The sequence below is a fragment of the Astatotilapia calliptera genome, chromosome 10 (assembly GCF_964374335.1).
Source record: "Astatotilapia calliptera chromosome 10, fAstCal68.1, whole genome shotgun sequence".
NCBI classification, from domain to species: Eukaryota; Metazoa; Chordata; class Actinopteri; order Cichliformes; family Cichlidae; genus Astatotilapia; species Astatotilapia calliptera.
The window spans coordinates 15,798,123-15,811,938 of NC_137431.1; the positions used below are offsets into that span (position 1 = coordinate 15,798,123).

The following is a 13,816-nucleotide window of genomic DNA, read 5'->3' on the forward strand; positions in this document are numbered from 1 at the left end:
GAAAGTGATGTGTCGACTATAATGAAGGACACAAAACGGTGTAAAATTACATACTGATCAAAGTACTAGCTAACTGTGTTTTATGAAAAAGATTTGGACTCAGTCAGGGAAATAAAAGATGGGAATTTAATAAATTTAAATGCAAAGTATACAAAGCTACAAAACAAAAGAAGGAGGAGTTGGTGACTCCTCACAAATAAATAAGAGCCCTGATATGCCCGAGAGTTTTTGTCTTTGTTGACTTTTGACCTACATGTGTTTAAGGCTTTTCACCCCGGGGTTGTTTTGCTTTTCTTTGTGTTAAGATGTTGTTTTTCTGTTTATATGAATCTGTTCAATTAACTCTGTTTCAAGAATTCTGCTCTTTTCAAGAATTAGCAAATCTTTCAATCCATCTAATTCTGTGTGATAGTAGTCAACACAATGAGGGTAACACTGATTTTAAGTTTTTAACCTCTAAGCTCTGGTTTTATGCTTTTTATTTTAGTCCTGGTTTCACAGTGTTTAGGGTTGAGTCCAGACTTGCAATTATAATTTATGATTAAACTATTAAATGAACTGAAAATGCATTTGAGACCATCATTATCTGCTTTACTTCACTAATTAAAATCACCTTCGGCTCCGACAAACAGGAAGACAACTTGCAACGCCTTGACATTTATTCACCGAAAAAATGAAGAAAATAATCAGAACTTGACCAATCATGAAAGAGATTAACCTAATATGTTCTGTCTCAGTTGGAATGAGTGAACCCATTGCAATCCCAGTTCATCTCAGATGAAATCAATAATAAAGACATTGATATTCATGGAAATGTATTGCATGTGCAATATAAAAACGGGAACAACACATTTCTTTAAAAAAAACAGTCTCAGGTTTTATTTCAAAAATACCTAACGTACAATAAAAGCTGTTAACAGACAGTATTCACTTAAAAAATAACTTTTAGCAAACAGCTCAGGTGTTCAATAATCCTCTCACCAGTATATTTCTACATTCTACAGTACAGCCAGTCGTGGTATTCAAGCAGGAGTTAATAAACAGACGTCTGCATGGATTCTGCTGGATTCTGTAGGAGTTTATTCCAAATGGCAAGACAGGGGCAGGGAGAAACAATGACATGTGTGACAACCAGTTTAACTTCCCAAACACACACATCTGTGTGTGCGCACACACATACACCCGCACACAGTAAAAAGAAAGATGGCTAAATGTTACAGAACAAGGATCCTGTGAACGTTCTGATGTAAAATTCACATCCAGAGCATATTTCGACCAGAGGAGGGACATCCTCGGTTCATAATCTCTTTAAACAAACAGCAGGCATAAAATGAATATATTTAAAGGCATAGTGAAGACACAAATTTACACAAAATGCGTTTTTACTATCAGAAGTTCAATCTGAGCATGCTTACAAGGCACGCCGATTGGCTACAAAGCCACATTCAACTCTCCTCTTGATTTAGTTCACAAATGAGTCCTTTTGACTGCCATGCCATCATACGTAACTAACACGAAACACAGAAATACAGCCGTGTCTTGTCTCTCTATATTTTGTCGACCACAGTTTAGACAAATCAGAGCGCAAAACATGTACAACAACACCCCCCCCCCCCCCCATTTCTTTATCTGAAGGTAACAGCTTATAGTAATGGAAACTGTAACGTACCCGAGGACATAACAGAAAACATAAATTTGTAACATGTAATCTGGTGGTGTCTCTTTGAAGGCAACACTGATGAACAAGTAATAAAAACTAAACAGTGACTACAGTAAATGTTCTGTAGTTGTGGTGAAACAACAACGCTACTGTGGTTTTCGACGGGTCCTTTAAAATGTTATTTCTGAGTCCATAAATAGCTTCACCGTATAAGGCACTGACTTTTACACTATTATGGACATCAGTTACAATGAACCCAAACCTGGTGCTCCTACAGTATTTTGATAGAAGGTCCAGTCCACTTGTGCCTTTGCTGCCTTAATGTGCCTCTGGGATCACAGTAAAAAGTGTCGAAAGCCTCTCAGTTTGAACCTACAGCGGCCTGAGACAGAAAACATAATTAGCTCCCCAACACTGAGATTTAGGGGAACAAACAGAGACAGATGGATCATGCCATTACCTTTCCTCACCACAATCCTCTTCTAACCAGGCCACTATTTTTCCTTCCCAACCTGGAACAATTGCTTCATCCAGGAATACCTGCAGGCAAGAGTAAAGACTAATTAGTTTTTAGTACAAGAAATTATAGGATTATTTAGCATATTAGGTAATAATAACAACAAACCCTCAGCAGTGTGCACCAGATTTGATTTTACACTTGTGCTGCTTTTTCTCACCTCTTCTTTCACAGTGCCAAACTCTGGGTCCAGGGCTTTAAAGTGATACCTGTAGTTTCCCTCTCGATCAACAGCTGCCTTAACGTCCTTGAGAGTCACCTCACCCAGCCTGGACAACACAAGCAAAGAAACTGTGTCACGCTAATTATAATTTTCGAATTTCTTGGCCTGACCTGACACAGTTTACTACACTGAAGCATATGGGAATTGGAAAGGGCAGGTGATTGGATACGTTGTCTCTCACAGGCTGATTTCACAAAATCAGATAAGCCAATCTAAGAGTACGCTGAATAGAAATACTAAGTCTCGGGCATAGACTGTATACAGAAGATGGAAGCAGCCACATTTTGTTAAGCATTTTGAGAATAGGGCTGTTCGATATAACGATATATATCAGGTGATGATATAAAAACGTCTATCGTTTCATTTTACGCTATCGTTTGTTTCGTGGTGTCGCAAAATAAACTGTTTACGGCAATATTTTTTCATCGTTTTGATGGTCACTGTAGTGGCTATATTAATTTCTTACAGTTCTCTCTTTCTCTTAGATTTTATATAACCACACTACGGACGGACAAGCGCCTGTTTTTATGCATTGTGGTTAGCAACAACGACGGTAACAACATCGCATGTCCGCTTGTTTATGTTCCACATAAACCTTTCACAATAAAGCTCAAGATCCTGTTGAGACTTTTCAAAATAAACTGAATCACGTGAAAGAGCAGATTATTTACGGATGAGAATTAAAAAAGAGCCGCCAGGTGCTAAAAAATAAACCTTAGATTCAAATGTTAGAACAGGCTTTTCCCCGCAGCACGCCGTGTAATAAAAACGGCGGCCTTTACAACTTATGTCTAAAAATGTATCGTTTCATACATCTGTTAAAACACTCAACTCCAGCTACATGACGCGCAGCTGGAAACACTTCCCGCAAGACGAGCTGCCCGAGATTCACAGAATTTACAGAAAATGTTACATTTTTGTGATTTATATCGTTATCGGTACGATAGATGTCTTATATCGGGATATGAGATTTTGGTCATAGCGCACAACCCTATTTGAGAAGCATTTTGTTCGTTGTCAATATGATGTGGCACGTAAAAGGTGGGTCTGACAAGGATACGGAGGCCAACAGAGTCCATAATTTCCAAAATGATCATGTTATATTCAATAAGGTGTGAAACTAATGATTTGAAGTCATAAACTCATTGGGAAAGTGTTTCCTGAGGTCATAGGTCAAAGGACGGGTCTGTGTTCTCAGACTTCTACACAATCAAACTTCTTTTCTAACCATGCCTCCTGTTGGCCATTAGAAAGATTGCAGGTTTATGACACTATAGAGACCCAAAATAACCATCTTTTAAATACAGTCTAAGGTGTGAAGCACTTCAGTCAGTGTAGCTAGCAGTACAGTTAGTATATTCTTTCAATTGTTGCTGTGTAACATTATCACACTCGTCTATAAACACACAAACCTCTTCGGTATAGTGATCATTGAAGGCGTTGGGGATTTTCCAGTAAAATAAAGGATTTTTGTGGAGGAAGATGAACCACTGTGGGACTGACAATTGTCTATAACAAAACAACAAGAACACAATCAGTAAAATGATTACATTGTATGGCTGTGAAGCTAGGACACACTAAAGGCTCTTACTTGTGGAAGACGACGAGTCCAAATCTCCGTGTTGGGCTTTGCATCTCGGAGATTTCCCCCTTCCCTGGATAAAATTACCAAAACAAAAACCCTCTTTGAATCTTCAATAAAAATTCAGGGTAAAAATCTGATTTTAAAGTGATCATCAGCTGATAGTTTAACAAGTCAGCAGCTACTTTTAGTTACAGCAGACTCGCCAATCGACTCGTGACACCACACAGTTTGAGCTTTTAACCCACAAGGCACAGGTACTAACTAAACTCATAAGACTAATTTATCAGGTGTTCTGTGAATGCATGGTATTTGTACCCTCTGCGTGTGCAGAACATGCAGCCTGTCAATGAGTGATACAATGCCCTGCTCCAGGGTGTCCAGTGTATGATGCTGCGGGTCGTGGTCTCTGAAGTTGTTCCTCAAACTCCGAAGTGCATCTCTGAGCAGCTGAACTTCTTCTGCCTGCTGACAGAGCACAAACAAACAAACTGAGCTAAACCCCCTCGTGCTTGTTTACACTGCTATTTCTGCATATATTCGACGTTTGTTATATCACAGAAACTCTATTTTGAAGCATAGTGCCTTCTGGGTAATCATTTGATCAGCAGTGATCAATGCTCAAACAATCTTATCACATTATCTCAGCATTTCAAAGAACTTGCTGGTCTAAAATTTAGAATACGGGTTTATGACATTTCAAGTGTAAAGCAATCAGCCAAAATACTGAGAAGTCTTATTGACAAAAAATAATATTTACGCCAGACACAGAAGGAGCAGGATTTCCAGGGTAAGAACAGCCATTATTTTCTGCACTGGTGGGAATCTGAAAAGAAAGAGGAATAATCAGCTGTTTATTGCAACTCTGAACTTATGTTTGAGGCAGACAGAACATAAAATCATCCTGCTTAAAGGACCGATGTAGAAAAATACTACCTCTTGTGGATCTCTGCTCATCAGCTCCTGCAGCATGCTGTTTTTATGCTCCAACTCTCTTTGTAGTTCATTCTGCCAAATCACGAATTAATGTAATCAATATGATGTAGTGCTTGCAGGCAATCATTGACAGAGCCCTGAATAAACTGTGATAGCCACAAAGACTTCTTTAAACTAAGAATGTGTAAGCATTTTATGACCCCAGGAAGCCAGAACTTCTGTTTCCAACTTGCATAGATCAGCTCAATATTCAACAAGCATGACCACAATGCCTAAGAGCACCCTCTTGGCTAACCTCAAGCCTGTTGACACTGGGTTTAACAACTAATCTCCAGGAGAATCAGTTTCATATCCTAGATATGCGACAGTCTGATAAACTGAGAGAAACTTTTCTGCAAACACCATCTTTAATTTCATTCAACATGATCGTTTGCTTCAATATATTAAAAATCAAGTAGTATCATCTTGATGAATCTTACAGATTAAATTGTGATGTTTGATGTTATAAGAATACAAATGATATGAAAAGTACAAATATGTATGTACTGTTTAAACCTCAAGCAGGTCAGTCCAAGGAAGTCACACATCACTGCCAACTCATTTGAAGGACAAACATTTGTGATTGGCCACCTTTGCATGCATCTCCAAAACATATAAAAATGTAACCAAAAATCTTCATAGAGATCGCCAGGCCTGGCAATCTCTATGAAGATACAGACACATCTGATTTCCTCACCACGGCTCAGCACCTGGCTCAGAAACACACCAACAGCAGGCAGCCCTCTTGTCCGATAACTCCAAACTCACCACTCACCATTTAACTGCTGCTTTTCTTTGTCTCAAAGGTGCGCCATATACGCACCGCTGGTACAGTGAAACTGCAAATGTTTCTTTAAATCAGTTATGGTTCCTTTGATTGCTCATCCATTACTCAGATAACTGCAGCAATTCTAGAGCTATACATGCAAACAAGCGCTGACTCTCCAAGGAATATCTAAAGGTCGTTGGTTCTCTGACTGCTCCGGTCTGCATGCCTTGGTATACTTGGTCTGAAACCCAAGATTCGTTCATCATTGTGAATGCTAGACAGAAAGTCTTGTTATCTTATTTTAAGTTAAAGAAACTTCAGGAGGAAATTGAAGTTACTTATAAGGATGAGTTCATAGATCTACTTAAGAGGACTTCCTATCTAAAGCTATGTTTCAGGCAGTGGTTTAATTGACATGTGGTTAAAAAGACTGATTAATACTTCTCCATTAATCAAGACATCTTGTCAACAGGCAGAGAGAGAGAGAGAGCTTCACACCTGCATGTCCTGGCTTTCTTCGAGCTTGTGTTTGAGTTGCTGTAGAAGTCTGTCCTTCTGAGCGACCTCCTTCTGCTCACGCCCAACCAACCAAAGAGGAAATATGTGGCTCTACATTTAGTCAAACCTTATTGCACAAATGTGTTGTCATGATAAATGCTAAAGTGAGACTCAAATAATAAACTAGAGTAGCTCACCTTGCATTCAGCCCACAGCCTGTTGCATTCCTCCAGCTTCCACTGTAGCTCTGCCTGCAACACATTTCCACGGATGAGGGACTGTGCATTACACATCTATAATGCAAAGTGCCCAACTTTCTTGTAAACAGGACTCTGACTTTATGCTATAAAAATGGAATCGTATTGTATTGTACATTTTTGCTGTCGAGTTCATCCTTCGTCATGCTGGCTCTGAGCAGCTCTTGCTTCATCTGCAGTATCAGCGCCTCCTGAGTGCACAGTCTCTGCTGCTGGGCGTCCTGCACAACAACAACCCAACAGAAAGTCGGCACTTTTTCAATACAACTAGAATCATTTTCAACTAAGCACTAAGATCATTAACTGGGTCTAGATTTGTCCCACCTTGACTCCCTGCAGGCTCCTCACTTCCTGCTTACAGCACAACAGTTCCCTCTGAAGCAGCAAACACATCGTTAATAATGTTAATAATTAATCGCAGTGTGTTTCGCCACAAATCCATTCTAGGTGTCATGTTTCCCAACAAAAACAAGAGGAGAAAACAGTGACATTAAAAAAACCTTGTAAAAAGTAACTGTACCTTCAGCTCTTGAGCTTCCTCCATACTCTGATCTAAACGACTGCGAATGACTACCTGGAAAAAAGGAGAAAGAGGGAATGTGTGTGAGAACTGCAATGGAGTGAGAAAACAGTGAAATTGATACCCGTGTCACCCTCTGAGACATGCGCGCACACAAAAACCACAGCTATGAAACAGTAACGTGATCTGTAGTGAACACAAAGGGTTGAAGACGAAAATGACACAGGAATGACAGAGAAAGAGAGACAGCAAGACAGAGAGCAGACAGCAGGGATGAAATAAAGGCAACAAATGTGAGAGGAAAAACTAAGAAAAAGAAACCATTATTACCAGCTGCTGTTCAGACGTGTTCCCTTGTTCCAAAGTCAAAGACGCATCCTGCTCGTCCTCGGGCAGCGAACCACGCAGCAGCAGAGCCTACAAAGGCACACACATGTGACAGCAGTTTGCACGGTGTTACATTAGCTGGCAGGTTGCCTTATGAGGCAGTGCAGCTGTGTGCACGGTGTATGTTAAGAACTAAAATAAAAGCTACTAAGAATTGCATTACAATCCTGCATCAAGTAAAAGTCAGTAGGTAAACGACATAAACAGGACCTTGCATGTTTATGTTGTTTAGGGTAGTGTGTTCTGGCCCAGTGCAGGGAACTGAACCATGACCCCCACACAGTTCTTTTAACAAGAAATCTCAAAAATCACCTGAAGCCTTCTTTTACTATATGTACGAAAACATGAGCAAAATACAAGCAGTGTTTCACAATATGCGAAGAAGCACATCAGTGATCAAACATGGAGGTTTATGATGAACACACCTGTAATGCAGACACCATTTTTCGTGTCTCCTGCACCTCTTTCTCCAAAGTATCATTGAGAGAGTCCCCCCATGCCATCTCCACTGCAACTTGAGATGACTCGGCTACACGCGCACACGTGTACAAACAAATAACACAGTGTCACTGTGATGTCAGTGGGAAATTTGGAGAAATTTAGAAATGAACCTGAAGTGACGAGTTGTGTCTCACCACTGCTTTGCTGTTGCTCCTGGTCTTGCTCCTGCCTGTCTGAGTGGCTGCTCGGTGGAGCTCTTGGTGATGACAGCGGACTAACAGAGCTGAGGCTCATAAAGGACAAAACACTTATTAATCATCTTGCACTACAGAAGCATGTAGATTTGTGCACCTACATAAAGATTTTAAATATTTTTCATTCGTTTAACTCTCTGTCAGCTCTATTTTGCACACCTACAGAGAAGCTACACTTTTCTGTAGGATAGCAGAGACCAACAGCCTCCTCTCCAGAAAATAAATAAATAAATATATATATATATATATATATATATATATAAAATATTACTTTACACCATGTATGACACTCCATTTAATGCTGACTCACATATCTTTGTTTCAGGTTCTTACTGCATGTCCTTCATAACACATATTTGCATTTTTAGCAGCATGAGAAAAAAAACACAACAACCACGAGACAAAAGTGACAGTTATCATGCACAAAGCACTGTAAACATGTCGTAAGCAAAGCATGTAAACTGCTACCAGGGTGTCTCTTTTATAAATCCTTGCAGATAAATGTCTTGTCTCACATCCTGGAGGAAAAGGAGCCTGAAGGGGTCAAAATCCACTTGAACTAACCAAACTTTCAGTTATGCTACAACACACATAACGTCACACAAACCTCAGGAATCACCACAAACCCACACAGCATCAGTTTCTTGCCTTACCATTTTATCTGTGCACCCCCCATAGCGAGCTATGGTCGCTTCAGCTGGTACTTAACAACTCCAAGTAGTTGACTTTGTCTGCAAGAGTCTAGCATCTACAGCTAAGACAAACTAATGGCAATTTGTGAATCTCCTCATGCTGAAACATCCGCTCCCCAGCCTCTAGCTAGCTAAGGGTAACCATGGCAATCAGCGCAGCAGCTTAGTATCTCTCAAATGAGCAACATATGGGAAGGATGGCAGCATCGGGTTTTATTTATATCTCTGATGAATCAGTGTCTCTCTGAGAAGACAAACCCCCACTGGACTACAAATAATCAATTAATTCAACCCTCACTCTAAAAATAACTAACTAAAAATATGATCACATAACTTCAAAATGGACATGTGATTTGAGAAGACAAAGGTTGATTTTTTTCCCCTGTCATCTGCCTGTGGTTTGCTCAGATGTACTAAAACACTCTCTCTTTCTTTCTCCCTCTCTCACACACACACACACACACACACACACACACACACACACACACACACACACACACACACACACACACACACACAGAGAGAGAACAAAACTTGCAGCGCTAAGACCAAAGTCATATGCTCTGTCAGGCAGTTTCTGCAAAGTAAAACACACACACCACAAAAATGTGGTTTTCTGTTTTTAAACTGCTGAAAAATAAGTTTTAAAAATGACAGATATCAAATTTACATAAACAGTGCTGCATGTAACACTAACATTCAGATACTTTTACAGATAAAAGTGGCAAATTTAGGAGAGAAAACTTGGAAAAGTAGTGTTTTAAGTCAAGCCTGTAGTGCATGGCTACCTAACTATATAGCTAATAGTTTGTTGTCGGCCTTTTATTAGAAAGATTTGCTGATCTTCAAATGTTACTTTCAAGTTACTGATCCCTTGAAAATACACACACCCAGCCTCAGAGGCTCACAAGCCAGTCTACTCCTAGTGATGATCCCAAGTCTGAATGAAAGAGCATTCAGCGTAAAATCAAACTGTGGATCCATCACTGTAACAACCCTAAATAAGTTAGCAGCTAAAAGGCCCTCTCTAATGTAAAAATACTTTTAAAAAACAACATTTAATCACATCACTCTGTCAAATAAAACTAATAGACAGAAGCGGGGTCTCTGATAAAGGTCAGGGGCATTGTTGACACAAACAATTTAGGCCTAGTCTGGATGTACATGTCTCATAATATTAAAAACAGGGAGTGCCTGTGTAAACATCTCTGAGTGGGCTTTCATTGAAGTTTGATGTTTATAGTATTAAAGCTTCTAGATATCAGCTATAATACTATAATGTTATATATGCACAGATAGGTGGACTGAGTATTTCTGAGTATATTGTTAAAGGAAAAAATTGTGGAAAGAAAGAATGAATCTCATGTGATCTCTGGGGTTTGAGCTGAACCTCTCCAAAGTACTCGTAGTATAATTCTAACATTTTATTGTAAGAGGCTTCATCCTGATAATATAACAAAGTATATGTCTACAAATAAAATTAATTAGAAATAAAGCTCTGTTACCTTGTATAGTGGAGGTTAATAAACCTCTTGATGACTTTCAGCCAGCAAAGCCAATACTCTTTATATGCATCGAGTTATGTAAACATGGCAATATGACAGCTTTCTAGTAATATAATTTCAGTCTGCTAAATTTATTTTTGCCCTGCATGACTATAACAGCAATGGCAAACACAGGCTTGTGCAAAATTACCTGCTATGCTGAGGGTTATCCTGTTCATCTGGGGCTCCTCTTTCATACTGTTCAACCAGTGCACGGACACACACACTCTTCTCCCCATCCAATCCACAGCCACTGAAAGACAACCGAATAGCTTTTCAACTTGCACACAGAGACATTCTTTATTTTATAGCGTTTGTGAGGATGGAAACGTGACGATCGGTGTTTCTCCACCAGAGGACAGCAAAGACCACAGAGCTATTGCTCTGTCACTCCACATCTGACCATCTCTGGTGCCATTTAAAGCTAAGAATCAGCCCTTTTAGGGCTTATGATACAACTGTACTCTGCCATAGAGAGCACAGGTTCAGCTGAAATGTGACTAAAAGGAAGCTTTAATTATTTGCTTCCTCCACAGATAAAGAATAGGAGCTGAAATACCAGATTCTTAGTTACTTAATTAGAATATGAATAATTTCTTGCAGTTCTGACAAACTAAGACAAGAAAAATGCACAAATAAATCAACAGACTTCATAAACAGGCAAACAATAATAACATACCTGACTGTATGCTACAGCCCTGTTTATACCAATGAGCTTTTTGAGCTTCAAGACATAAGTCTTGTGCAAATAAAAAAAAATATGATCGGCAGCTTTACTTTTATCAAATACACATCAATGATTAAGCCATATGTGCTGAAAAACAACTCTTTCAAAATATGCATTTGCTAGTTTCCACAAAGACACACAATTGATTTCTAATGCACTCAAATCTAAAAAAAATACGTAGAGCTGCTAAATAGTTTGACGATAAATATCTTTAATTATTTCTGGAACACAGCTTTCAGGCACTGCACATCTGGCGGTGCATTAATTATTTAACAACTCAATCATACAACTGTATGATCATTAAAAAAACTGGCTTTGTGGGGTTAAAATTTACTAGTTAAGCATGTGACACTTCCATGGTGTTGGTTTTATAAAAGTGAGTGAAAGTCCTCTGCAGATGCTGAGGTGTTTTCTACAATGCCGGCTAACTTTAGTCTGTTAGATCTGTAGGCCCATTTGATTGACTTGTATGAAAAGAGTAACCACTTTCAGGTGCAAATTAAAATAAGTGGACAGAGGAATTTTACAACAAAAACTTTACATTTGTCTGAACTACATCAAAGCAAATGACAGGAAAGCAGCCTCTGCATGATTCTAAACAGTAATCTATGGGGATAAGAGTTTACACCCATGATTATATTTACAACATGTGGCCAGCATACCTGTGGAGGCGTGCGGTATGTGTGGGCAGTGAGGCATCGTGTCGAGCTGATGCCAGAGTAGCAGCGGCACCCTGAGCTAGAGCAACAGTAGACAGAGGGTTGTGACTGGCATGGCCTCTCGTCAACCTCCTCCCGCTCCCAGAAGCATTCCTGTGATTGGCTGTTGGTTTGAAATGGGCCGCCAATGCCAGAATTACCCTCATTACGGATTTCAGATTACCATCGACAATGTCTGCAAAAACAAAAGAAGCACATGTTAAGAGTTTCCCTACACTTTTGGACACTGTTTACACTTATAGACAAATACGTATATTTGATACAAGTGTTTTATGGACTTTAAGTTCTAATTTTAATAACACTTCCTGGCTACAACTGTGAATAATGAGCCACAGAAAGTTTAGGAACATATACTCTTGAAATAAAGAAAAGAAAAAAAGAGCGGAAATACATAGTTTTCTGTAAGTTTACCTCTTGCGGATATGTGAGGCATGCGTATGTGCCTGGAGGAAATGAAGCGCAAGACTTCCTCCACATTCTTCCTGCTCTCCTCTTTGTTTTGTGGAGCAGCATACACTCCCTCCAGCACCTCCCCAGCTCCCAAAGAGAATACGAAACATCATTAACGGCCATGTAAAGAACAAGTGTTAAAAAAGACGAACAGGTGTTGAGCACAGACTGTGTTCAACCCTAAATTAAACAACATCTTATTGATGGTTTATTTTGTTTTTTCCCTCTATTATTTTTTCATCATGTCATCCATTTGTTTGTGTGTCAGTGTGCAGAATTGTATTTACCAACTATCTCGATTAGCTGTGTGAGCACAACCCCATCCTGCAGATCATGCCTGAGGTCTGCGATGAGCTTCAAGCCTGGTTTCCTCTTCAGCTGAGAGTTCACCCAGGAAACATATGCTGCCAGCTGCTGCTGCAATCCATCAATCAGATGCACAAATCCGACAAACCACAAACACACACATTAGACTGGCTGCCAAAGAAGCCTGCGACAACGGCATAACACACGGGTGCCTTTGTTTACGCCACTGGGTCAGGGGGAGAGGGGGCAGGGTCCGCCTATTGTCCCAATGGATTTTACTTTTACTCCGTGAAGTCAGTCATGTACCTTCACGTTCAGAGTAGAGGTGCAGAGTTCACCATACTCCCCCATTGTACTTCACACGGTTCACTCGTACACTCCGTGGGTTTACCACATCCTTACCGGTATCGGTCAGTCACGTGACACCCCGTTGTTGTCCGGGATACGCCACAAAGAACCTACCCATCTCCACAAACCAGAAACGCTCATTTCACGCTAATTGTGATGTTTAATTGCGATGTTTGGTAGCAGTCGAGTCTCACTTCCTGTCAACCGTTTCGTTAAACGTTATTGTAGCCATCCAAGTCAGGCATAAAACTACATCTTACGTCAGTTATTTGTCCAATTATTTCATTTACAACCGTCATATGAAATTAGCAAAAACGGCGTCAACATTACCTGAGCTGCACAAACTACAATAAAGGATGCTTTTTTATTTTTATCTAAGGTTAACTTCAGTGTCCTACCGGCTGACGTTTAAGAAATTTAATCGCTTTACAATTTACAACAAACACAACGTAATAAACATTAGCAGTAGTAACGCCGAGTAAAGTTACCTCGTTGAAGCCTCCGTGAAGAACCTCATCCATCAAACTTCCTCTCGAGAGTGAGGCGATCATCTTCTCACTCGAAAACCCATTTAAGCCAGCCAGCTAGCTGGCTAGCTTCGCTGACTGTCACACGGCTGGTCTAAACATGGGGCAGAGCCCCGTTACTAACTACTGCTGCCCTTCTGCAAACGTCAACAAACCCAGACAATTGGGGGATCTGAGGAAACGACTACCGTTACTCGGGCATGCAGACCGGTGTGAAGTAAGATTAGACACTCGGAACATCCGGTTGAACGTTTCACAATAAAAATGCACATGACTTCCGGAAGTCGTGAAGCGTTCAGATCAAGTACTAATGAACACATTTTAATGACCTCTAAGTCACTGTCATTTTTACTTTCCTCGCTATGATTTACGTTTTGTTTTTAGACACCTTCAGAACTGTTTAGGCCTTATAACTGACCT

General features: G+C 40.0%; 1 protein-coding gene across 6 annotated transcripts; it reads right to left on the reverse strand.

The window, feature by feature from the left end:
- Positions 1 to 851: 851 nt before the first annotated feature.
- On the reverse strand, positions 852 to 13,731 carry LOC113030294 (dixin-like). Of its 6 annotated transcripts, none has more exons than XM_080307088.1 (21): positions 13,358 to 13,727; positions 12,503 to 12,629; positions 12,177 to 12,302; positions 11,709 to 11,940; positions 10,471 to 10,572; positions 8,024 to 8,118; positions 7,814 to 7,917; positions 7,332 to 7,418; positions 7,002 to 7,055; positions 6,806 to 6,856; positions 6,598 to 6,702; positions 6,422 to 6,475; positions 6,225 to 6,296; positions 4,919 to 4,990; positions 4,743 to 4,808; positions 4,301 to 4,450; positions 3,992 to 4,055; positions 3,813 to 3,909; positions 2,338 to 2,446; positions 2,121 to 2,200; positions 852 to 2,042 (listed from the first exon to the last, which is right to left on the reverse strand). In XM_080307088.1, the coding sequence occupies exons 1-21, from the start codon at positions 13,418 to 13,420 to the stop codon at positions 2,033 to 2,035; spliced, it is 1,920 nt and encodes a 639-aa protein (XP_080163214.1). In that variant the 5' UTR covers positions 13,421 to 13,727; the 3' UTR covers positions 852 to 2,032. The 6 variants fall into 6 exon arrangements, with proteins under 6 accessions (XP_080163214.1, XP_080163216.1, XP_026037399.1 ...); XM_080307090.1 differs by having other exon boundaries at positions 8,024 to 8,112; positions 13,358 to 13,725; XM_026181614.2 differs by having other exon boundaries at positions 4,301 to 4,447; positions 12,503 to 12,632; positions 13,358 to 13,722.
- Between the last annotated feature and the right edge of the window lie 85 nt (positions 13,732 to 13,816).

Excerpts from the sequence above, each read along its gene's own strand:
- LOC113030294 (XM_026181613.2), bottom strand. The coding sequence starts at position 13,420 with ATGATCGCCTCACTCTCGAGAGGAAGTTTGATGGATGAGGTTCTTCAC. Across the intron at positions 11,941-12,176 it reads GCCTCACATATCCGCAAGAG|ACATTGTCGATGGTAATCTG; the intron begins GTAAACTTACAG and ends TTGTTTTTGCAG. Across the intron at positions 4,056-4,300 it reads ATGTTCTGCACACGCAGAGG|GGAAGGGGGAAATCTCCGAG; the intron begins GTACAAATACCA and ends AATTTTATCCAG.